Genomic DNA, 25,854 nt, shown 5'->3' with positions numbered 1-25,854 from the left:
CCCCGCAGCAGCAGCAGCGCCGGCCCTCCCGCGCGGAGCGCCATGGCCGGCAGGGCCGCGCCGTCTGTGCGCAGGCGCCGCGTTCCACGGCGGCCGGCGGGGCTCAGCCGGCTCCGTGTGCTTTGCCTTGGGGCACCGGCGCGGCGGGGAAGGGCTGGGGATGCCCGGGGCGTCTGAGCGCTCCGGCAGGAGGGAGCAAACCTACCAGCCAGCCCAGGGTGCGGGCAGCTGCCTGCTCCGGGCAGAGGGAACAAACAGCTGTCAGCAGTGTGCCCTGGCAGCCAGGAGGGCCAGCTGTGTCCTGGGGGGCATCAGGCCCAGCATCGCCCGCCGGGCAAGTGAGGGGATTGTCCCGCTCTGCTCTGCACTGGGGCGGCCTCTCCTTGAAGCCTGCGTGCAGTTTTGGGTGCCACAATGTAAGAAGCCTATAAACCTGTTAGAGAACCGCCAAAGGAGGGCAACGAAGACGATGAAGGGCCTTGAGGGGAAGCCAAATGAGGAGTGGCTGAGGTCACTTGGGCTGTTCAGCCTGGAGGAGACAGAGGAGAGACCTCATAGAAGTCAACAGCTTCCTCGTGAGAAGAGGAGGGACAGACACTGATCTCTTCTCTGCGGTGACCAGTGACAGAACCTGAGGGAATGGCCTGTTGTTGTGCCAGGGCAGGTTTAGGTTGGATATTAAAAAACATTCTTCACCCAGAGGGTGGCTGGGCACTGGAACAGGCTCCCCAGGGAAGTGGTCACAGCACCAAGCCTGAGAGTTCAAAAAACTTTTTGACAACCCTTTCAGGCTCACGGTGTGTTTCTTGGGGCTGTCCTTTACAGGGCCAGGAGCTGGACTTCAATGATCCCTGTTGGTTCCTTTCAACTCAGCTTATTCTGTGATTCTGTGAGCTTCCCAGGGCAGGCCTGAGGCCTGGGGTGTGAGAGCTGCCTGCCCTGTGTGAGGAAGCACCCAGCAGCCCAGGCCAGGGCTGGCCGTCAACCCTTGCATGAGCCCCGCCAGCCAAGGGCAGGAGGGTGAGAGTGGGGATGGGGTAAACCTGAAGGGTGGGATGGCCAAGGTGGTGGGGGTGTAATGTAGGTTTTGGCAGACTGACTACTCAGGGAAGTAAAACCTTTGGCCTGTATCAGCGATGTTATCCAGCAGGACTAGGGAAGTGTATTTGGCACTGGTGAGGCCACACCTTGAGTGCACTGTCCAGTTCTGGGCCCCTCAATTCAGGGAGGACATTAAGGTGCTGGAGTGAGTCCAGAGAAGGGCAACAGAGCTGAGAAGGGGTCTGGAAAATGAGCCATATGAGGAATGGGTGAGGGAGCTGTGGTTGTTTAGCTTGAAGAAAAGGAGGTTGTAGCCCGGTGGGGGTTGGCCTCTTCTCTCAGGCAACCAGTGACAGGACAAGAGGACATAGTCTTAAAATGGGCCAGGGTAGTTTTAGATTGGGCATTAGGAAGAATTTCTTCACAGAAGAGGGGATTGGACATTGGAACGGACTGCCCAGGGAGGTGGTGGAGTCACCATCCCTGGAGTTGACATGGTAGTGTTTGGTGATAGGTAGGACTTGATGATCTCAGAGGTCCTTTCCAACCTAACTGATTTTGTGATTCTGTGTGTCTGGTCCTGGGCCAAGGCTGTGAAGGCAGAGTTACTGCAGTGAAGGCAGCATGTGAGATCAGAAATGAGGTGGTTGGGGCAGAGAGCTGCAGGGCACCCAGCAAGTAGTCATTGGTCTGCAGCATGGTTCCCCAGGCATGTACTGAAGAAAATGTCATTTTCTTTAGTATTTAAAACCAGTCATTTATGTAAAACTTGTGGGCACATCTGTAGTGTATGTTAGGGTACTTGTGTGTTAGTAGGTCTTCAGTGCAGTGCTTTATATACTCTTGGCAGTGTCCCAGTAAGTCAGGGTCTGTAAGTAATTGCTATGACCTAATTATTTTGGTTTTGTATTCTAGGATGATCATTAAGACAGAGAGTAGATTGCTTTTAAAAAAGAGCATTTCAGTTTGTATCCTACTTACGCATGCCGTGGAGCAGAAACTTGTGTTTCCTCCATCTCTCCATAGCGAGTTTCCTCTGGAATCCTAAGACTTGTCCTGCCTAAATTCATTGATGTGGAGAGAGGAGCTCCTCCTCTTTCCCTCTTTGAAGTTAGTCTAAAAATAGAAAAGGGTTTCATTAAAATTAATTGTAGGTTTGGGAAAACTAATAGCGCAAGCAAGTTCCTGAAAGAGGATACCCAAAGTATCCTAGCGTGAGAGCTGCTGCACGTTAAGGATGTGTTACTCAGCCTCTTTAACCGCCCACTTGCAAGGTGCTGCCAATTCTGCCCTCTCCTCGGCCTGGCCTCTCCTATAGCCTAATTTATTCTTCAGTCCTTCCTCTCTTTTTTCTTTCTACAATAATCTTCAGCATTCTTGCCTTTTTTTTTTCACAGACTTTTTTTAGCAAATGCACTGGGTGGTGCAATTGAATAAGGTCAAACTCAACAAAGAAGACACACACCTATTTCCTTATGGAGGCTTGCCAATGTATTTAACATCTGTATAGTCTGGAAAAGAAACCATGTATGAGCAAAGGTTAACCCTGCTAGCAGATTTCCAAATACATAGTTATGATGCTAAGGAAAGGAGAATCCTGTGGTGTCTAAACCCTTGTACATTTCAGAATGTCATTTGTGACATACTTTGGACCATTTTGAATGCCCTAGGAGAGGTAGCAAACATAAAACTTTTAAACAAGGGAGTCAGGGTATCTGGATAACATAAACAGAAAAGGAGTTGTATGAACTACTAATAAACGCTGAAGCCTAAGGTGAATGTTTGTCCTGAAACTTCATAATGATGGTTTTGCCATTGACTTCAGTAAGCAAATAATCTTTACACAGCAGATAATGAATCAAAAATCCATCTTGTGTCTCTTGACACCTTGAGACAGATTCAGTTTATCAGCTCCTAGTGCTGTGGCAGCTGTTTTTACTAAAGGTGCTACTTGTCTCCTTAAAAATGAACTGACTGAAGAGGAGCTATTGGACAGCACAGTTTTGCAAGAATTACTTCCTTATGGATAAAAAATAAAAAGTAGTCCTGCCCAATTTTAGCAATTACCCAACTCACGCTACTGTGTCCCAGAGTATTTTAATACTACTGCCACTAACAAATTCTTCACATTGTTGTCCTAAATTCCACCCGAGTGTCAGCTGAAGTTTGATTCAGATAATGTTTAAACTCATACGACGCTGGTGAACGCCCTCTAGGTGCGCACGGAAACATGAGGTGGTAGCAGAGGGGTTCACCGATGCCACCACCGGGGACAAGCCACTGCCACCAGGCGATGCCACTGCTGGGACAGGAGGCGATGGCTGGCCGGGCTTGAGGCCGGGCTGGGACAGGGCAGCGCTTGCTCCTGCCGGGAAAGCGAAATAGAAACCGGAGCCGGGGCCACCCCGATCCCCCGCCCCCGCCCTCGGCCAGGGCGGGCGGTGCTACCTGCGCCCTTCCCCGCCCCCGGGAGTTTCCCGCGGGACCTGGCGGAGCCGCGCTGGCTGCGGGCGGACGGACGGACGGGCGGCGCGGGCTCTCCCGGCGCCCCGCGGGTGAGCGGGGCCGGGGCCGGGGCCGGGGCCGGGGCTGGGGCCGGGGCTGGGGCTGGCAGGGGAGGGGGAGCGCCGGCAGGGCCCTGGCGGGATGGAGCGGAGCGGGACGGTGCTGCGCTGCCGGGCGGAGGCGGCTCGGGTCCCCGTGTGGGGCCGCAGCGCTGTCGCGGGCAGGTCCCCGGCTGCCCTCGGCTCCCCGAGCGGCGTCGGGAGCTGCCGGGGCTGCGGCACCTGCGCTGTCCCCGGGGCTGCAGGGCAGGAAGGGGCTGGGGCTGGGCTCTGCTGCTGCCAGCGCTGGGAGGCTCGCGGATTTTCTTATTCCAGGTGAATATGTGAAGTGGTGTGGAAATTGAAATTGTTGATATTTTTTTTCCCTTAACAGTAGAAGTTTTTTTCGGAGAGATTGTGTTTCTCAAGGTCTGTCGATAAGGTTTCTTAAAAAGTAAATAGGGACACTTTTTTTTCATTTCTAGTGGGCGGTCACTTGTCAGACCAGAAAATTATTCTCTAAAAACAGTACAAGAGATCTTTATTGTGGTGTATGATTGTGTTGAGCCAGTCCGTGCAGTTTGTGGCTAGCTTTTCTTTTGAGGGGAAGTGTTGGGGTTTTTTGTACGTGTGTTTTGGGGCTTTTAATTTTATTTTTATTGTCGATTTTGTTCCATTTTTTCCATCGTTGATCCTTGACACGCAAAAAGTCCCACAGGGGCTCAGACGTCGGGTATCCAGTTACTCTTACTTAATATGATTGATATAAGGATGGTCTCTGGCAGCACACTTCTTAGGCAAAAGGGGTTGAAAAGCTACGCAGAGAATAGAGAAATAAACCTTTGGCTTGCAAATTACTCATGTGATGATGTTGAAATATTGGCAAAACTAGAGAAAGAGTCTTGTGCTTTAGCAACTGTCTCAAGTGCTTGCATGCAGTTTTATTTTTCCACTGCAAGTAAACCCAGTTTTTTTTACCTGAGAATCTAAGTAAAGCACACTTACTGATGTAATTTCTTGATGAACCTATATAGGAAGATTTAGAATACTACATGAGTGCCCACCACTGATACTAGTACAGGATTTTAGGGATAAATAGGAAGAGTGAATTCCACATTGGAAAATGGACTCTTTTTCTTGCTTGTAGGGGAAATATAATACTAAATTGCCGCATACTTTAAAAAATCAATTTTTGTAGTCTAGACACTGCTTTTATTGTGTAAACATTTAGTGCTTAGAATTTGCCAGATACAGGGAAAAATAAAATCATAAAATCATTTCGGTTGGAAAAGACCTGTAAAATTAGCGAATCCAACCCAGCACTACCAAGCCCACCACTTAACCATGTCCCTAAGTGTCACATCTACATGTATGTCTTTTAAATCCCCCCTGGGATGGTTTCCCTGGGCAGCCTGTTCCAGTGCTTAGCAACTCTTTCAGTGAAGTAATTTTCCTAATATCCCATGTAAACCTCTCCTGGCACGACTTGAGGCCATTTCCCCTTGTCTGATCACTTGTTATTTGAGATAAGAGACCAACTCTCACCTCACTACCTCTTCCTTTCAGGGAGTTGTAATGGTGAAGAGTTTGCAGCTTTTCTCAAGCACTAAAAGCACAGAACTGAGAATATGCAGGTTATAGTCACTTCTTCATGTTATTCCGAGCTTTTTGGGTAGTAGTGAAACTGCCAAGAGTATTATTAGTATTGTGCTCTAGTTTGGGAATATTTTGAGGAACAGAGCAGAGCTGACACCTCCAGAAATCTACATTTGGTCTACTCTGTACAGATGCTTTGTGCATGAAAATGCTGTCAGAGAGTAAATTAGTTTAATTGTGGTATGTATTTGTCTTTATCCACAAAAGACCAGAGTATCTAGAGGCTCATGTTTTTTCTTCAAAAAGTCCCTCAGGACTAGTTTGTAACTTCACCTGACTTTACACATGAGGTCTCTCAGTTCCTTTTATGACAGCACTGTTTCATTTCTTAGGAACCCCACTAATTCAGCACCAAAAAAAAGCAACAAATATAAGTCCTGCTCTGGGGAAAAATAGAAATCTCATTTATATTTAAAAGTAACCACGTTCAGGCTTTGTTAACAGCCTATAGCTTGGTCATGGAGCAGGAAGTTGGGGTGATAGGGGCTAGAAAACACCCACAGCATCTTTTCCTTTTTGTGACCTCTGAGCACCCAGGATACAAAGCCTGCAGCCTCCCCGATCGAGTAGTGCTAGTGACCACAAAGTTTCCAACCTGGCTGCCCTCATGCTGGGGGTGTGGGTTGACTAGGGCTGGGTGAACTGGTGTAGAGTGCTGGTGAAAGTCACTGTGCCTGTCTTGGGGGAACAGGGGGCACAGTACTGCTCTGCCACTGTCACAGGATTTGGGTCTGAATTTGGAAAGGAACAGGCACTCTGTTTGCCTTTTCTGATGCTGCATCTGCTGTCCTGTCCTGCCTTTTTAATTTTCAGCACATGGTCTGACTTCTTTGCCAACTCAGACACGTCATTTTACTTGGTTTTCTTCACGTTAGAGCTGACGTAAATACTCTAACCCATGAGAAATATGTGCCACAGAACTTCTACGTCCTTGTGGTGAGGGTAAGAAAGATAGTGATCATAACCAGAAACTACCTGGGTAAACGCATTGCTCTATGGCCTCAGGGAACCGAGTCTGCTGCTTGTCCTTGAGATAAGGTTTTGTTTGCTGCTTTTCTTTTTTCTTTTTAGTTTTTTTAAGTGTATTTTTGCTTGGTTGTTATTTTTTGCCCCAAAATAGATGGTGTAGTGGATTATGAAAAAGGGAAATGAGAGCTCTCTAAAGAGGGCATGCTCTAGTCAGTTCTGCTAAACGAAAGGAGGTCCTACTCTTTGCTTAAGCAAGCATGAGACAGAGAGAATAAAACTCGGGACCTAACCATGGAAAAACTATTTTTCACTACTACTTGGAAATCTGGATGATACAGTAGCTTGATTCTTTATTGAGTTGTCATCTTTTTCTGCAGAAAAATCCCCTGTTATCTCAGCCTTGTGATTACTAGCTCTTCTTTCCGTGAAGCAAGTGACCTATCTGAGTACAAACCAGTCCTTCTGCTTGAGCTGGTATGCAATGGCTTTATTTGTTTTGCCTTTTTTAATAGATTGCCACAGAACACTGCAGAATTATCATCAGTGGTAAATACGGGTTCCGAAAAACGTGATGACTTCAGGGATTCTATTGAGACGTTTTTAAATGGTTTTGAGTGATGTAATCAGGTTAAATACAAGGTAAGTGCTCTAGACATTTATGTGTTGGAAACTATTTGTGTCAGTATTTTAATGACTGACCATGCATATGTTTTTAACTTGAATATGTAACTCTCTGGAATAGAAAGGGACTTTTTGGGCAGTTGAACTCAGCTTGCTGTAAATGCATTCCAGCAAAATAGTTGCAATAACCTGAAAAGTTATTGTTAGGATTAGTGGGGGCAGAACAAACTGCTGGAAACCACTTCAAAAGCTCATTGATTTTATGATAGCTCAGTTTCTTACTTTCTTCTGAAAGTCCGGATGAAAATTTCAGTTCAGGTCTAGTTCTGACCAGTTATTTGCAAAAAAAATAGGGATTTTGTATCTCAGGTGGTGACAATTGTGCTTTGTTCAATGAAACTAACAGATTCCTATTACTATTACAAGGAATGACCTTGCTTTGTGACCTTTCCTTCTTTGTGGATACACCATATAAATTGTCAATAAAAACTTAGACATAAACTAATTGAGAATGTTAATATCTCTGTCATTCTTTTCCAAACAATGAATTCCTTTGTTTGTATTGAGGGTGCTCCTTCATTTTTGCATATCTATCACAGTGGTGTATTCTTACTGTACCTGTTCCTCTAAGGAAATGCTTTATTGTAATAAATTCCAAGAATGAATGACAGGGGAGGTTAACTAATAACTTCTAAATAAATTTCACTAGCAAATATTTCTCCATTTGGTCTTCACCCAGGATACTAATTATGATTTTCTTCATAATACAAGTTATTAATTTTAAATCCAACTGTGTAATGATGAGCTATTGATCACTCTGATAACTCCTTTTCATTCTTACTTTGCTAAAACAAATTTAGGTGAAAAGTGTTTTCAAGTTTGCTTCTTTTTTTCCAGGAGTGATTTTGCAAAGTGGACAGTGATGGAGTATATGAGCACGGGTAGTGATAGCAAAGAAGAGATTGACTTGTTGCTAGCTGATCTAAATATGTCTGAGGTGATAGCCATCATGGAAAACCATTATCCAGGTGAAGACATTGCAGTCTTTGAAGACAGCTTAATTACAATGTGTGAAGAGGCAAATCAAAATGATGAAAGTGCAGAATCATTACTGTTTTGTGAAAGGGAGGTCTCTTTTATGTCCTCCGTCAAATACGGGACTGTGGAAGACCTGCTTGCTTTTGCAAATCAGGTGTCTAACACTGCAAAACAATTTAAAGGATGCAGACAACAGGAATCTGGAATCCTCTTAAATATGGTACGTTGGTTTTCCTTTTACTTGGCATTTCATAGACCTTAGGAATTAGAAGTTTTTAATGATTCTAAATAAAGATCAGTTCCAGGAGTAACAGGCTGTGGTTTCCTGTGCATTCCTGGGGCTGGAAGGCTCTGAGCCTATCAAGTCTAGCCCCTGCAGCCTCAGGCTGCTATGGAGGAAGGTCTGTTGTTCAGAAGGATCCATTCTGTTATCTCCTGGTATCTCTGGAGATTAGAAAACATTTCCCAGTATTGAATACAAACTTGAAACAAGCGGTTGAAAAGCAAAATCTACATCTCATTTTGTCCTTTCAGTACTTAAATGGGGCTTACAAAATCCACAACTTGTATAAAAAAAGAGAGTGACTTTTTAGAAGGACGTGCAGTGATAGAACAGCGAGGAACAATTTTAAACTAAAGCAGTAGAGGTTTCTTTACTCTGAGGGTAGTAAGGCACTGGAACAGACTACACAGAGAAATTGTGGATGCCCCATCCCTGGAAGTGTTCAAGGCCAGGTTGGGTGGGGCCCTGAGCAACCTGACCTGGGGGTGACATCCCTTCCCATAGTAGGGGAATTGCATCTAGATGATCCTTAAGATCCCTTCCAACCAAAGCCTATCTATGATTCTATGAATTCTGGTGGTGTACAGGTCTGGGAGACAGTAAGAGTCTTCCAGTGCCTTGTGTTCATGCAGTAAAATGTTCCCAAAAATAAAGAACTGGGATCTAAAGATACAGTTCTTAAATTCGCTCTATATGCACAAAATGTCAATAGTAGTAATGTAAGGAGAAAAAGCACATACTATAAAGTGTGATTTTAAGAGTTACAATATTATGTAATATCTCACACTGCTAAATTCAAGTATAGCTGTCTTGTTTTGAGATGTTCATTTTTTTCCCTAAAATTGTTTGTGTTCTACAAGCATCTCTGGATATTAGTGTCATTTGACTTCTGTTTGAGATCAGTTGCTCTGGAAACAGTGTTGCAATGGAATTCTATTCATATATGTTGGTGCTGCTGCTGTATTTTTTTAAGATGCTCTACATCTATCATCTTAAATATCTTGTATGTAATGTATTTTGTATGTGAACACTGGTTGCTTGAGGCTTACTGGTTACTCAGGTGTGAAATACCCTAGGGTATTGCTTTATTCTGATTTGGAGGGAGTGTTTTGCAATTCACAGTATTGCAAAACAATCACTTTTCAACTCTGTGACATTAAAATGACACTTAGTAATATTGAATGTTTCCTATATTTAGGGTAGACACTGTTCTACATACTCGTGGTTGTTTTGCTTGCATATTGTTTCTATAGATGCATACAACTGGTATGAACCAAGTCCTATTAGGTGCACGTGATCCCATTATGCAACTGAGGGTTGGAGGCATTACCTGTGCACATGTTTCAGCAGGGGCATCTGCTCTGTAAATATCAACAGCATTTTGGTTAGGATCAGGAGTGTTTCTGATTGCCTAGTGACCCTCACTGACTGCATTGTGGCTTGCATCGGAAACGGTCTTGAACTGAACAGGTTGGATTTCTTTCAGTTGAAACTGAACTGAAAGATCCATTGTAGCCACAGACAAACGTTCACAGGGTCAAGCTAGGAACTAGTCCTAAAAGCCTCCTGAAAACATGAATAGTATGGTGGTCATTGCTCTCTTGCTCTGTAAATCAACTCTTCTCAGCCTCTCTTCCTTTCCAGGATAAGGTGTAACACATGTGGATTAGTCTCAACCCTTTGGAATGCAGTAGGCAAGCAAGAGGTACAGATTTTTAGACATGTACGGATTGCTTTACCCTGGCTCTAATCAGTAGAGGGAAGGCTTGTTCTCTCTATCCTAAGCAGAATACTTTTTATTAAAGGACAGTCCCTCATGCCCCCTTGGTCAAAGGTTAAGAACTTCTCCTCCCCAGATTTAGGAACTTGGAAGAATTAATTTATTTCATGTAGGTACAAATAACAAATGACAATTTTAGCAGTCAAGAAGGTACTTTCCTGTTTGAAAAACATGAGGGTAGATTAAAAATGAAAGATTATGTTACATCTTAAATAGAAATCTAAACCAAATAATCTTCCTGATATGCTGTTATCTTAAAAAGCGTAGCTGAAGAGCTGAGTATTTGAGGTCCTATGACAGGCATGAAATAATAAAAATCCTTGATGTGATTTTACATCTCTTCAAGAATCTTGATAAAGTAGCAGTAAGGAGATGAATGATATTCCAAATATTGGCTGAAATAATTAGAAGCATATTCATGGGAAATACTATTAATTTTGTAGCTGGGAGACTGAAGAAGCAACATCAGAGATCAAGCAGTACTCACATGGCTGTAGTTAGGTGTTTGGTCTCTCTCTCTGTCACGTGCAGAGGGAGGGAGCTGTTTCAGAGAAAGATTTAGGACATGATACTGACTTAGGTGCCCTGAATCCCCTCCTTGCCTAGTTGGTGATACAGAAGAACCAAAGCTCCCAACATTGCCCACCTAGAGCAGACAATGTTATTCCCACTCTTCTTTTTTAAACTATGGTGTAAAACTAGAGGAAAGTGGCTGGTAGAATCATGGCAGACTTCTTTGACCTTTTACTAAGCAGCAGAAACTCCAATACAAGATGGAAAATCAAACCCCTAGCAGTACATGTGATATTAGGAAATGCTGAAACTCTTGCTCATAGATAACCTGAGTAACAGGTATGTGGCATAACAAGTTAACAGATTACAGGAAGGACAAACATGTGCAGGTGAATCTAATAACAAGAGGTGGGTAATTTCATTAACCCAGCTGCTGTTGTTGTTGTTTCAAGACAATTAATTGCAACTTACACTTCGTAAATTAGTCACTGGAGAGAAACGTGGATGCCTGGGCTGTGAATGAATGCCACACCTCACATGCTGTTCCCATTTGATGTTTCTAAATAAAGACTGCTAAGCAGATCATGTGCATCATACACATAAGTGATATATTTTTATTCCACTATATGTATAAAGTTAATTAGATTTGAAGTAGTTTTAACTTCACTGTGATTTTTTTATTATTTATTTAACTCCACAGATCACACCCAAGAATGGGCGCTATCAAATTGACTCAGATGTGCTCCTGTTTCCATGGAAGTTGACTTACAGGAACATTGGTTCTGATTTTATTCCTCGGGGAGCTTTTGGGAAAGTGTACTTAGCCCAAGACAGAGAAACCAAGAAACGAATGGCATGCAAACTGGTATGTTAGTTCAGTAGTTTTATCTCTGAGCAAATATTGTATGACATACTCCTTACAGTATATTTTCAAATATGTCTGCATCAAGTTCTGCTGTTGGCTGATGATCATCTTGGTTTTGTTTGCCTAAACAAGGTGGGAAAAATGCACACTTCTGTTCGCTTGTTTAAATTTTTTGGCTGTGAAGCTGCAAATATCTCAGCATCTTGAAAGTATCTGGAAGTGTGTGTAACTGGCACATGGGCTGTGGTGCAGAGTGGATTTTCTACTTGTTCTGCTGTTATCACTGTGGTAAAATATCAGTGGGAGACCACATCCCTGTTGAAAGTGGTAGCAAAATCCTGCAGCTGCAGACGGTTTTACGCTCTTGTCCTTTAACTGAGGTGCTCAGACTTTAGTTTTCTTTACTCCAGTACCATTAATGTCCCTGAGAACTCAGTATGTGCAACTCTTAATGTGTTTTGGGCACTGACAGAGTTGTGAGATGTCTCAAGAGAACTGCTGAGCACTGCCCTGCTTTTATGCAAGCCAACATTTTCTTTCAGCTATGCCTTTTAACATACTATTCAGAGTTGAGCAGTAAATATTCAGGGCCAGTAAAGGCTCAGCTGGGACATTGCTCTAGATCCCCCAGCTTATGAATAAGTACCTGTATTAATTCTGTATGCAAAAGAGTTGGGAAGCTGTATGTCCTTCCCTTGCAGCCAGCCTTGTGTCCTCATGGGGACAGATTTAGTTAGCTGCTTCTGCATAACCCACTGCAGAATTAAAAGTATCTACTGTTTCTGAAAATGCAAACAGTATTTCTCACTGAAATAAAAATACCAGCCTCTTATTTGGTTCACAGGCACGAGTCCAAGGGAAGAAAACTAAAAAGAGCAGTAGTAGCTTTCCTGTGTGTAAGCAAACACTGTTTTTATTGTCTCTGCAATCTGTCGTCAGTACTTTTTAAAGAAATACGGTGCTGCTGGCGCTCCCTTCAAAGCAGGTTTCATTTCTTGAAAGCTATAAACCAGTGCTGATAAGGACTGAATTGAGGTCAGTAATGGTCCTGAGCACTGCAAGCACTGATCCACCTGTCAGGTGGGTGTGTAGTCCTGGTAGTGCAGATGAGTGCACAAAGCTAATGGAAAAAGCAGTGGGAATTTTATCTCCTTCACCAGGAAGTTTGCATAAAGCTTTTGCGTAATCACTGGATTTTGACGGGAATAACTCTTGCTACATTGCTTTTTCTGGAAGATTGCACTTTTTATTTGGGCATGATTCCAAAATATCTCTCAACTTTTAACAGGATGTCTCTCAACTGCCAAGGAAGAAAAGTTGCAGGAGCAAAGTAAAGCTCAGTATTTTAACAAGTGTATACAAGTGCTTTACTTCCTTCTTTTATGTTAATCTATAGGATAATTAGTGTCCATATGGATAACTTGTTTATTGAGCTGCTTTTCTTTGATTTTGTTTCAATGTCATAGGTGCCAGTGGATCAGTTCAAACCATCAGATGTTGAAATACAGGCATGTTTCCGTCACGAAAACATTGCTGAATTATACGGTGCTATTTTGTGGGATGAGACGATCCATCTCTTTATGGAAGCTGGAGAGGGAGGATCTGTCATGGAAAAGCTGGAGAGTTGTGGTCCTATGAGAGAGTTTGAAATAATTTGGGTGACAAAGCATATTCTGAAAGGACTTGACTTTCTCCACTCCAAGAGGATTATCCACCATGATATCAAACGTATGTTTGTGTGGTTCCTTGGGGTACTTTCTGGTCCAGGTTGGGCTGGGGCCCCGGTGGAGTGCCTGGGACTGAGCTGGGGCATGTAGCCTTACATGTCTGAGTGGGAGTGATGCATAATGCTTAACAAATGGCAAGGTCAGGTTCTGGAGATAATAGTTACTTACACTATTTATTAATTCACCCCAGCAAAGAGGATAATTAGAAAGTCATAGATCCTATGCCATTCATGAGCAACTCAATTTAAACAAAAACCTAAAGAGTGAAATTATCAGTCTGTGTTCAGCCAGAAGTTTCCTGCTTTCAATATAAATTCATCCTGAATGTTTCCACGCTCACCTTCAAAGTGCACCTTTTAAGTTTTACATTTCTACACAGCTGTTCCTCAGTTTGATACACTTTGGAAGTAAACACATAATTTGTGTTGGTTTTTTTACTTTCAACAATTACAGAAAAATTTAATATATATTTGCTTTCAAAAAACTCTGGATATTAACATGTATAAACAAACATACTGATTTTAAGTTTAAATTAAATATGCTAGTATTAAATTACTTCAAAATTCAATTTTAATGTGTTGCATTTAAATCAGTGTTAAATGTTGTTTCTTCCAGTACCACCTTGGCCCACAGATAGATGTATTTCTGTGAGTTTATTTAGCTAAACTTGAGGGTTTAAAATAGAAATATTCAGACTGAAGCATTACAATAGTTCACAGAAGATGATTATTAGGAATTGCTAAATTTTTATCTCAGTTCTGCATTTTTGTATTTTTGGGTTTTTTTAAATTTAGTATGGGTCAGTACTTTAGATGTAAGCTTTTGAGATTCTGACGACTACAAAGCTGCTTATTTTTTCCCTTAATTGTTTTTTTCACTTGTAGTAAGGGTCTTTCCTATGGGTTTATTTTAATTGGCAGTAACAATGACGTTAATTAAACGATCTAAAAACCAAATCAGCCCAAAGCCTACTACATCTAGATAGTGACTAGGAGAACCAGCCCATTGTGAATGTGGTGGATATGGGTGTTTTTCCAGCCTTTTCCTGTGTTAGTGGATGCAGGGCAGGTGATGAGGCAGACGTTGCCTGGGACAGATGTGGTTGCCCAGAGGTGCCTGGGGTGAGCCCTGACCACGGTCCTGCCTGTTTGGCACCAGGAGTGAGCTGGGTAGTCCAGGCCCGAGATAGAGCCATGCCCACTGCCTGGAAAGGCAGCCTCCATGCAGGGAGCAGTGTGTGTTTTCTCTCCCCAGGTGGAATCGATAGAAAAGGCTGTTTCCCAACACCTCTGATATCTTCCTCACTCTGCCTGCTTCTGTTGAGCTGCAACTGAGTCTGTCCTGCTGAAGGAGATGAGGATTTTATTGAGATGAAAAGGGGAGGAGGACATTCTGGTTCTTGGGAGGTGTTCAGTGCTGCCACTCATTTTAACCCTTGGTTGGAGAGCAGTTAAACCATGAGGCTGTTTGGTGGGGGGAGCTTCAGTCTAAAACCAGCTGCAGCTGGGGCTGAGTACAATCCCAGGCAGGCAGCAGATCCTGCTGCACTGTGGCAAGTGTGGCCCCTTGCACCATCCATTACGGGGTGTTTAAAATTCATATCTTCAAAGTTATCCCTAAAATTACAGATTTACGTAGTATATAGTACTGGTAAGGAAGCAGCTGTGTGAAGCATTGCTTCAGGAATCAGTACTGCTGAAATCAAGTCTGCCCTCCCACTGGATGATCGTGGTAGGCACTGTTAAGATGGAAAATGGCCCACAATTTCCTGTAAGAGAAAATGTGTTTCTGTTGTGTAACTTGGAGACTTCATTTTACCACATCTTCTGAAACAGCAAACAAGAATTTCTCAAGGCTCACATCAAGCACTACATTCATAAATATTTGATCAGAAGTGAAGCCTCTGAGTACAAAGTTGTGCCTTAGGCAGAGATTTATGAAGGAAAGTAAATTAAGCTCCTAGATTCTGCTGCAGTTCAGAGGGAGTTTGAAATGCTCAGTCTTCTATTACTTTTGCAGCCCTTGTCTGTCCTGTTGTGCTGTCCTCACTGACCAGTGCAGGAGACCTGTGTGGCTGCTGTGGAGGGGCCCTGGTTACTCTTCTGTTTCTGTCTTCACTTAAACTGTTACTCTAGAAAAACCTCTTGGTAAGCAACAGTTGTGCTGCTTATAGCCAGAGCTGCACAGCATGATCTGCGCCTTGGAGACTATTAAACATCTTCAGAGCACTGTGCTGAAGTGCCTGCCAGTCTTCTACTTTCCTCATGTACCCTTAGCCTTTTTCCCTCTCTCTCTCTCTCTGTCTTTTTTTTTTTTTTTAAGCTAAGAAAATGACCAAAAATTGATTCTTTGACACAAACCAGTCCAGTTTGATTTTTAAGATATGATTTAAAATTGAACCAAAGAATTACCAGAGCTATTTTGGCTAGAAGGATATTGGCTGTAGAGAGTGGTTGTGCTAATCTCTCCCTTTTCAGGCTAGCATCTGAATGAAACAGGAGTGTTGTAAAATAAATCCCAGGCATGCCAGAAATTTAAATGTTGTCACTTTTGCTTTTCTTTTAGCAAGCAACATCGTCTTTATGTCAACTAAGGCTGTTTTGGTGGATTTTGGCCTGAGTATTCAAATGACTGAAGACATTTACTATCCCAAAGACCTTAGAGGAACAGAGGTAAGAAGCTGAAGGGACAAAAGCCCTTATATTGCATTAGTCCTATGGTTGTGGTGCTTAGGCTCAAATTTGAAGCTGGAGGGCTAGAAGCCTGGCTAAAATAGTTACTATAAAACCTATAAAAAAGTTACAAACATTAATACTGTCTCAATTATATTTTTATTTTCAACTTGCTGAGTGGAATGCTTTGAAAGCCATGTCACTTTCTCTGCAGTCCCATTTGTTAGCAATTATTCACTGAAGTCAAACAGTACTCTGAGGAGGGTTGTTTGCAATGTATCAGCTGCTGGTCAGAGACATTTCAAACAGGAATTTGTTCTTTGCTCTAGCAAATATTTCTTCTGAGATACTCGCTATGGACTGGGGTGACCTGCTCAACGCCATACTTTGACTCCTCCTCCAAAACCACAGAAATTATAGATGTCTGGGTTTCATCCCTTAGCACTTCTAAGCTTTGTTCCCCAGCTACATGTAACCCTTTGGTTCTTCAGAGGTTGTGCATGGCACGGTTGATGATTATCTGTTAAAATTGCTGAGACATTACTGTGATGGAGGTGGGGTCCTTTTAAATGTTCTCAGTGACTTTAGATCCTGCACACCACTTGGGCTGCATTCCTGCCGAGGTGCTTCCAGGGCTGAAGATTTAGCAAACAACCAAGCTGCAACAATTAGCTTGGATAGCTGCTGCAGATGTGGCATTTGTGCTCTCTGTTGCTTGAGGAGATTGTTTACAGGAAATGCTTTATTTGAAATGTTGGCACTTACCCTTTTAGTAGTCTGCCACATGTGTAAAGAGGAGATACTTGTGTAATGGACAAAAAACATTTCACTTTTTAGAAGAGTAGGATAAACAAAGATTTCACAGAAGGTCAGGCTTGTTTGTTTATTTTTTTCAGGACAATTGAGAAAACACTTGAATGTTTGTTTTCAATGTCTGTAGTCAGGGGAGTTAAAATGCTTGCTAAACTGGAAGCAGCATGCTTTCTGGCATTTCATGTATGAGCTTTGCGGGGTTTTTACTTTGGTTTGGGGTTTTTTGTTTGTTCAGGGGGGTTTTGTGTGCTGTTAATGAGAATAAGAACAGTGGTGGGTATGAGTTGGTAGGGTATTTCCCAAGGATGGAGATGTATGTAAACAGGAAATTTCCATCATTGTGGAGCAGACTGGTGAGGATCCACTTCTGGGTCTTGGAGGATAGGCCAAGTTCATGTTGGTAAGAACAAGTGAAAAGTGAAAACACTTCCGTGTTTTCACTTTGTTGAGTGAAAAACACTTAGTTCTTCATTTAATAGGAGGAAAATGATTCCACAGAGTTTAATAACTGCAGTCCTATCCTCAGAAAGCTGATAATGCCCCCCACCCTGAAATATGGCCATGTTTGGTGTTTGCTCTCTCAGGGGAGCAGCAATCCTGCTGCAGCATCGCAGCCAGAAGTGAGGTTGGAGAGCGAGCACTGGGAAAGGAGATTTTCAGATACCAGTGAAAGACTTACACACTAATGTTCCTGATGCTCCTATAGGTTTTTCTCCCTTCAGTTCCTCCCACAGTCTTCATTCTAGGCATCTTCTTCTCCACGGTGCCTAATCCTGTTGCCCACAAATGCCCTCTGTAGTCTGGCTTTCTAGATTTTTTTTTTTTTTTCCCCAAAGTAAGATCTTAAGTCTCCAAAGTCCTCTTGAGTTTTGCATCCTGGGTTATGCAGCCTTAAAAAGTGGTGCAGTTGTCCTGCTGTTTCTGCATGCAATTGTGCAGCCCCTGGTTAGGGCTCTGTCACTGCCATGCAGCATCGTGCCTGTGAGCTGGCTGGTTTCTCTTACATCTGGTATTGGCAGGGACTTGTGTCCTTGAGGGAAGTGACAGGTGGAGTAACCTTTGTCCTATGCATGTTTTCCTCTGGGAGTTAGGATTTTTATTCGCTTCTATAGCACAGAAAGTCTGAATGTAGTAAATCTTCTTTGTATTTATAAAAACAACATGATTGAAAGATAGTTAAATTTTGTTCAGCTGGTGTAGTGTGAAAAACCTGGTGTTCCTCCTTTTGTGTACAAGTCATGCAGAACATTAAACTGTGGTTGTTATGAAACTGCTCTGCAGGAAATACTTTTTTCTAGGCAGTTGCTATGCTTTCTGTTATGCTTCTGTCACTTGGTTAAAATATGTAAGCTTCAGTTACAACCATTTGAGGGTAAAAGTTTTCTGTTAAAGTCTATTGAGTGCGGAAGGTATGATTCATTTTCAGGAATGCTAAACTAAAACTAGCTCAGCATGAAGAAAGGACTGGTTTTTAGCTGGGCTGTTACACTGGTCTGACTGGCAGGCAAGTGCCAGCCCACCAGTCAGAAGGAATGAGAATGGGAAGGTATCCATGGCTTGTCTGCTTTGGTGACAACAGACTCTTGGACCAGTCTGGAATCAGAGCATTTTTGATTTTTGTCCCTGTGCAGTCAAGGTGCATCTTGACCATTTTCTCACCTTAACTGCAAGACAGTATCTTGTGCCAGCATTCTTTTTTGAAGGCAGCTGCTTTTTGCTTATGTAGATTTCACTCAAGTTGCACTGCATTTTCCAAAGACTTCTTTTTACAAAATTGGAAATTATGTTCTTTGCACTTTAGGAGACTTAAAGGTGGAGGGTGCAGATGCACTGATTCTTGCTTAGGCCTGAGGAAAGCAATGGATAGGAGTCAGCAGCAGCTGCAGACACCTGCTGAGCCTTTGCAAACACTTCCAATTTCAAGTTCTGTTTGCAGATATGGAATGTAATTTACTGGGAAATACTCCTTGGAATTTGTGTGAGCCCAACAGCCGTTCTCAATCTGTGGTAATAAGTCAAACCATGTGGTGATGACTTAACTTCCTGCCCTCATGTCAGTTAATGGCTTTTAATGTGATTCTTTGTGTCAAGATGACTTGAACTAATTAAAGTTTGTTTGAATCCTTTAGAGGGAAATTGGGTGAGGGAAAAGTAGAAACCAGAAGCAAATATGGTAGCTTGCTGACCTGGTGTGCTGTGGGCTGTGCCCATGTGGTGTTGAAACCTGCTCTCTGGGCCAGTGGCGGTGGCAGAGCTGTGCAGGGTGTGCCTCCTGCATCCTGCCTGTCTGGTTCTCCTCCAGCTGCACTCTGAGTTGCCTGTAGCTGGCAGGAGCTTCCAAGATCCTTATTCAGACTCTTGGCGAATTCAAATGTTTCAGTGAAATGTTTGGATGGAAGCTATTTTGGTTTCCATCAAGAAAGATTAGAATTCCTGGTTTGAAAAAAGGTTAGAAGAGGGATTCTTGTCTTCATAGCTGCTCTGGGGGTAACCTAGTGGAAAGGGCACCTAACTTTTAATTTATCCATTGCCTAGACCTGGCACGTTCCTCATCATCCCGTTTGTCAGGATAATGCTCCAAAATGCAGGTTACTGGATAAGAGGGAGGAGGTAAGAAGAGCAAGGACGACAGGAAGGTGTCTCTCTGTCAGTTCTGCTCAGAGGGGTTGTGTAGTATTCTGTGTAACAGGGATCTGAGGAGTGGATTCCTACCCCCATCTGGGTGGCTGTCAGTGCAGGTCACCCCCTCTCTTTAGTTCATGCACAGCCACTGTTCAAGCAGAATGGAGCAGTCCCAGCAGTGCCCCACAAAACAAACTGGCAATTCAGGCACCTCCTTTTGCTGTAGAGGGATGAGGTTTCTGCTACTCATCTGAATGAGGCAGAGCCATGGCTTGAACCTCAGCCTCTCACAGCTCAGCTAAGGCCCATAGCCACTGAGCTGTGGCCTGTCTGAGGAGGGCAAATCTGGAATATGAGTTTGTCCAGGTACTGTCTCTTTGGTTGTACTCATATGCAGAACAGAAAAATCTTATTTCCCAAATGGTGCTTGGTCTTTATGATGCAGGTACTAGTGGGATGCATCTCTTCAGAAGGGGGTTTCCAGGATCACAAAATGTCATTAAGTCATCTTTGGTTGTTGTTTTCTGCTGTTGAGTAATCTTTTTTTTTTTTTTAAACTATTTGTCACAGATTTACATGAGCCCTGAAGTTATCCTTTGCAGAGGCCACACAACAAAAGCAGACATCTACAGCATGGGAGCTACTATCATTCATATGCAAACAGGCATCCCGCCCTGGGTGAACAGATACCCTCGTTCTGCATATCCATCCTACCTCTATATTGTAAGTGTCCTTAGGAAAGCCAGCTCAGTATCAGTTGAAGGGTTTCCTGTACTCTTGTTGGGAAAGCTCCAGTCATATAAAAACGATCAAAATATTTGTCAGAGGTGGTATCATCCTTTTTGCTTCAGGGGAGGGAGGGAGGGAAGAAGTGGGTTTTGATCATTTAGGGGAAAACAGAGACTGAGCTGGAGTTGCCTCTGTGATTTGCGTTTCAGTTTACAAACCTGGAGTTTACTGAAAGGACAGGGTTAGATCAGTGTGAGACCCATCTGTCTTCTAGTTGTCTATTTTCCTTAGAAGTTGCAGATAAAAACTGGAGCCTGGCAGATTTGATTCTCTGGTTCCTCCAGTGTGGTACAGAAATCTGGTGAATTTGCATTACACTGGATTTTACTGAAGTTTCTTTGAGTTTTAAAATTTGTTACGAAATCTAATTTTTAAGAAGTGGATTTTGTGTACTTGCCTGTTCAGTTCTAGTTGATCACCCCTACTTAGGGAGGTGATGAATCCTAGTTGGGGGATTCCCAGACCATTCGTGTGGTTATCTGTGACTTCCTCTTCCATTGTTTTTGGAATAACTGTTTCCATGGTCTTTTTTCTTTCCAACAGATACACAAGCAAGCTCCCCCCTTAGAGGATATTGCTGAGGACTGCAGCACTTCCATGAGAGAATTGCTAGAAGCAGCTCTGGAAAGGAATCCTAATCACAGGCTGTCTGCAGCAGACTTACTGAAACACGAAGCCTTACACCCACCCCCAGAAGAGCAGCCGCGGTGCCAGAGTCTGGACTCGGCGTTGTTTGAAAGGAAAAGACTGCTTGCGAGGAAGGATCTGCAGCTGCCAGAAAACATTACAGGTAATGGTATCAGGTTGCCTTGTACTTAGTAGACTTCACTTTGTGTCAAATCTCGATTTGAAGGAGTGGTAAGGAACCAGCGAAACTCAAAACACATCTGGAAAGCGACCGGTGAAAATCCCACTCAGATGAGATCAGGCTCAGAGGCCATTAAGTGATCTGTAAAACGCCCATTGACTTCAATGGGGAGGAATTTAGCCTGATGTCTGCGGGGCTCCGGAAAGACTGGCTCTTGGAAAAGCCATGGCAGTCATTCAGGGCACTTCATGAAGTGTAAATTGTTGTCCCAAATGGCCTCAATTTGCCACGGTACCAGAGATGTTTTATACTCTTGATTTATAAACAAAGTCCAACAACCACCAGCAAATCCAACACTTTTTGCCTTTTTAAGGAAGAACACGCACAAAACCGTAACTAATGTTGTTGAGTGTCAGCAGTACAAGCCCTTTGTTTTAAAACCAAAAATGACTGTGGGATAGAATGCACTTGCCCTTGTGCATTAGTAAGTGCTTAATGAAGGATAATACAGAACCAGGTAGGAAATAGCCCTTTTAAGCCCAAGCAAGATTTGGTGCCAACAACCTGCCAACGGGCTTCAAAATGCTTTTCTTCTACTTACCAAATACATTAGGAGGGTTCTGACAAAAGGCGTTGAAAGACTCTTCCCAGACAAATGGTTTATTTAATTGGGATAAATATTTTTAAAGATATACCCTATTTGTGCACTAATGACATGGTTTCTCTATTTTCTTACTAGATTCCTCCTTGTGTAATGGGAGCATGGAAGAGTCAGACCTGCTAAAGAGACAAAGATCACTCTACATAGACCTTGGAGCTCTAGCTGGTTACTTCAATATTGTTAGGGGACCACCAGCCTTAGAATATGACTGACTCAGTAACATTTTATGTTGATGGGTCAGAAATGGACCTCTACCTCTTAAAACTTGATTTTAAGACTTGATTTTCCAATTTGTACATAAAACTGTTGCCATTATAGGCTGTCAAATGTGAATAGTGTTTAATTGCACAGATGATTAAGCTAAACCCTTAGGGGCTCTGATAAGCTGATCCCAAGCAGTGATGCTTGTGTGTCTGTTGCTTGACAACAAGATGATGTTTAAAAGAACACTGCTGGGAATGTCTTAATCCAGGATATCTTCCTGAGCTGGGCCTTGCACTTTTATAAAACTTGTAATATATGCTTGCAAGTAATGTCGGGAAAAAGTATAATATAATTGAGCATGTGGATTGTAAGATTCAAGTCTCTCTGAGCTGTCCTTAGAGAAAACCTTCCTGCCAACCCCCCACCCCCCCCACTCTCCCCCCAAAAAAAAGTCCTTGATTTAACCAAAGACTGGTTCAGTCTTGTTCTGTCTTTAAGACTTGGTCAGTCTCTAGTCATTCTTAAAGAAAATCAGGGCCTCTGAGCTAATTTCTATCAGCTGTCTTTGGAGTCAGATTATCTCTTGTTTACAGATGTGTTTTAGATTTGCACCTTCCCTGGGCAGTGGGAGCTAAGCAGGAGGCTGTCCCCCTTCTCTGTGGGTCTAGGGAGCCCTTCACTGGTGGTATCAGTTAGCTTTGGGATTAGCACAGCAAGTTGGCCCTGACAAAGAATGACAGTGACTCCAACTCCTTCTGATGTTACAACTACTGCAAGGTAGGATAGTTTTCAAGGGTAGATCAAATGTTATTCCCTATTGGTAATAGTGGGCAGGCTCCAAATTCTTGCTTTTTAATACTTTAAAATTGTACACATGTATAATTGGTGTGAGTGCTATGGTTTGGAAAGCGTGTCATTAGTGACAAGCAGTGTTTATGTTCCTATGGAAATGGAATTATATTGTTCTTGCTGTCCCTCATACATTTGAAACATGATGTTTTGGATGATAGTAAAACTATGTAAACTGCATAGTTCTGTACATCCCATTGGATGAGAACGTAAACTTTTATAAAATTCTCTTTGATGCTTAGAATGACTCTTTTATAAGCATTTGTGTTAAATGGCATACTGTGTATGTTGTACTCTGAATCTTTTCTGAAGCAGAGTCTCTTTTTCGTGTCTGTTATTTAATGCTGCTCTTCTCTAACACATGATCTTAAACAGATGATTTCTAGTTTGATACTGATATGGTCAAATGAATAAATCCAGCTCAGTGCCTTGAGACGTGGTCATTCTTTCTTCATCTTCAAAAACAGCATGGGGCTGCAGCTGCATTTGGGCCAACACCCCCACCATAGCCCAGGTACACTACAGGCACCATTCCATTTATTGGGATGTTGGGTGAAGGTGATTGTTGATGGATTTTGGACTCTGGTAATAGATGGTAAGTATTTCTGGCAGCTCTCCTTCTCACACCCCAACATTCCTTATGGACTGCCTGCATGTTGCACAGCAGTTGTGTACAACATGGAGCACTTCAGTCCTGATGTTAATTGCTGCAAAGAATCCTGTTGGAATAATCCACTGCTCTAGTGCTTTGTGCAAAATCTCTAGATGATTAGTTGCTTGGAGGAGAGCTGTGTGAGGGAGCCCTCTTAGTATTTATGCTGACTGATCAAGATATTCAGGGATCAGACTTTGAGTGTGACTGACTTAAAGAAAACATGACCAAATGGTTTGTATGGTCACCTTTGGTTTCAGAGAGCTGTGTTCAATTTTATGATCTTTTGCTGATAGCTTTTGATCTTTAAGGAGATTAATAGAATTAGTTGGAAGCAGCTTTTCAGGTAACTGGAGGTGGGTTTATAATCTCTCCCCCAGTTTCCCTTCTATAAAATTAAGGTGTTTATTCTCACAAGACAATGGCTAAGGGTTATGCAAATGCTTATCGAGTGCTTGTATACTTCAACAATGAGATCCGTGTCAAAATTGGAGGCTGTTAGGGGTCTTTTACCTTTGCTTTAAAAATGTTACACTGTCTTTTCTTCTTTTATTTTTTTCTGCAATGCCATTCTCCTTTCCCCCACCCAGTTAGATGTTTTAGCATGGAAATCTGCATATGGAGACACTATTTAATATAGGCTCACTATGTAATATTTGGGTTTAGTTATGGCTGTTATGTATCTTCTTACTAAGAAAGTACTAAGTGACCAGGTTATCCCAAATAATTACAGTGTTATGTATTGGCAGACATAAGTGATAAGGTTTGGCTGAGTGAACCAATAGCTCTTTATAGACACATCCACATGTCTAAACAGTATGAGGGCTTCAGGATAAATATTGCTTCAGAGGACTGGTACACAATCAACAAGCAGCTGCTCAGGTATGCTGAACACCAATCATTGCTTCCAGCTCTGTCAGCTTTCTAATAGCTGAGGACTATTTCTCAGGTGACCCTTAGGCTGCAGCATAGCAGGAATTTCTCTCTGGAGCAATATCTGAAACCTATCACTTCACTCAAGCATATCCCACAGTAGTGATCCCTGCTGCATTGTGCAGGTCCACCTGTTTACACCAGCACCTGGGGAATGAGGTCAGGGAAATGAACTGGGTTAGAAATATCCTGGGAGGGGGAAGACTACTCCTCTAATCTGGTTGCCTGAGCCCCTGTGTACTCAGAGCAACCGAGGCTGGAGGTGAGGGGGAGGGAATGAAAATGGATGGTGGGGAAAACCTGACGAGAACCAGCCCCAGGGTTTGGCTGGTCAGCACTGAGCCATGGGATTTTGCAAATTATTTGCCTCTGTGTTGATTTCTGGGGTGTAGTTTCATTTTCTCTTGAGGAAATACTGAGACTCATGCCAAACTGCAAAGGAAAACAAGTGCATGGGGAAACCCACTGCTCAAAATAACTGATTGTGCTGGTTTTGGCTGGGGTAGAGCTAATTTTCTCCACAGTAGCCAGTGCAGGGCTGGGTTTCAGCTTTGTGCTGAGAACAGTGTTGGTAACAAGGGATGTTTCTGTTACTGCGGAGTGGGGCTTACACCCTGTCAAGGCCTTTTCTGCATCTTGCCAGGGAGGAAGCTGGGGGTGCACCAGGAGCTGGGAGGGGACACACAGGAGCGGGCCCCTCCTGACCCAAGGGATATTCCAGGCCATATGATGTTGTGCTCAATGTATAAAGCTATGGGAGGAAGGTGGAACATTCTGAGTGATGGGGTTTGCCTTCCCAAGTCATTGTTATGCGTGATGGAGCCCTGCTGTCCTGGAGATGGCTAAACACCTTTCAGCCCATGGAAAGTGGTACATTAATTCCTTGTTTTGCTTTGCTTGTGTGCAAAGCAATTTGTTTCACCCTTTAGACTGTGTTTATCTCATACCATGAGTTTTCTCACTTGTACCATTTCAGTCCTCTCCCTCATCCCACCAGAGGGGAATGAGCAAGTGGCTGCACAGGGGTTGGTTGCCTGCTGAGAGTAAATCACAACACTGATGAAATTAGGGAGCCAAATGTGCCTTTTATTCTCCTGGGTTTAGGAGGTTTCTTAGATCAGCCTGTGCCCCTGGGACTGAGATCACCACCATGCTCCTCAGCAAGGCTTCCTGATGTTTGGAAGCTTGAGAGAAGCTGCAGTAGAAGTACAGAGCAGTTTGCCAGCCCTCCCTGTGTGCAGAGCTGACAGGAATGGGGAAGGAGGCCCTTGGCCAAGCATTAGTCTGTTTGTTAGGACCTTGAGGAAAACAGTGTGTTGCTCTGGCTAATGGGCAGAAGCAAAGAAGCAGCTGGGGAAGAGTCACTGGAGGTGTGATCCTGCCACAGCTGGGAAGGCCAAGTTGGTTGTCTGGGAAGGACTGGGATGTAGGGATATGGCTGGTGTTGTGCATGGCCAAAACTGGGAATATTTTCATGGCTGGGTTCAGCTTCCCTTGGGGCTGTGCTAGCTCCTTCTGAGGCAGGCTCAGACATCATGGATGAAGGCTTTCTTTGCTTCCTTTTCTTTGCATCCCATGTCCAGGGACTTTGTAAATTCCTGGCATAAGACCACCAAAGCACTGTTTGGAGCCCAAGCAGCCTTCCTTTCCTCATAGGAAAGGCCCAGCAAAGTCCATTTCTAAAACTGTTACCATCCAAAGCTAACAATCCAGGCAAGGTGAAAACAAGTCCTTTATAAATTGTGTGCTGACCAAACTCAGCAACGCCCAAAAAAAATCCAGCCAGACTTTGGGAGTGGCTCATTATAATCCCAT

At 43.2% G+C, this 25,854-nt stretch overlaps 2 protein-coding genes across 3 annotated transcripts in view; one reads left to right on the top strand and one right to left on the bottom strand.

Annotated features, from left to right (window-relative positions):
• The window catches only part of LOC121671341 (mitochondrial poly(A) polymerase), a 16,015-nt gene extending 13,989 nt beyond the window's left edge, over positions 1 to 2,026 (bottom strand). The window contains 2 exon segments of the mRNA XM_042042803.1: positions 106 to 173; positions 2,023 to 2,026. Coding sequence (XP_041898737.1) covers positions 106 to 173; positions 2,023 to 2,026 — 72 coding nt within the window.
• Positions 2,027 to 3,300: 1,274 nt separating this feature from the next.
• Positions 3,301 to 22,887, top strand: MAP3K8 (mitogen-activated protein kinase kinase kinase 8). Of its 2 annotated transcripts, none has more exons than XM_042043899.1 (9): positions 3,301 to 3,596; positions 6,722 to 6,848; positions 7,728 to 8,088; positions 11,145 to 11,309; positions 12,776 to 13,037; positions 15,602 to 15,708; positions 19,714 to 19,866; positions 20,476 to 20,722; positions 21,480 to 22,887. In XM_042043899.1, exons 2-9 carry the CDS (start codon positions 6,814 to 6,816, stop codon positions 21,611 to 21,613), a joined length of 1,464 nt encoding a protein of 487 aa, XP_041899833.1. In that variant the 5' UTR covers positions 3,301 to 3,596; positions 6,722 to 6,813; the 3' UTR covers positions 21,614 to 22,887. The 2 variants fall into 2 exon arrangements, with proteins under 2 accessions (XP_041899833.1, XP_041899834.1); XM_042043900.1 differs by lacking the exon at positions 3,301 to 3,596 and adding an exon at positions 3,706 to 3,920.
• The last annotated feature ends 2,967 nt before the right edge of the window (positions 22,888 to 25,854 follow it).

Source organism: Corvus kubaryi, unplaced genomic scaffold (genome assembly GCF_017639235.1).
Source record: "Corvus kubaryi isolate FWS band 111438036 unplaced genomic scaffold, C.kubaryi_AGA036_p1.0 37398, whole genome shotgun sequence".
Taxonomy (NCBI): Eukaryota; Metazoa; Chordata; class Aves; order Passeriformes; family Corvidae; genus Corvus; species Corvus kubaryi.
This window is presented reverse-complemented; position numbering and strand designations above follow the sequence as displayed.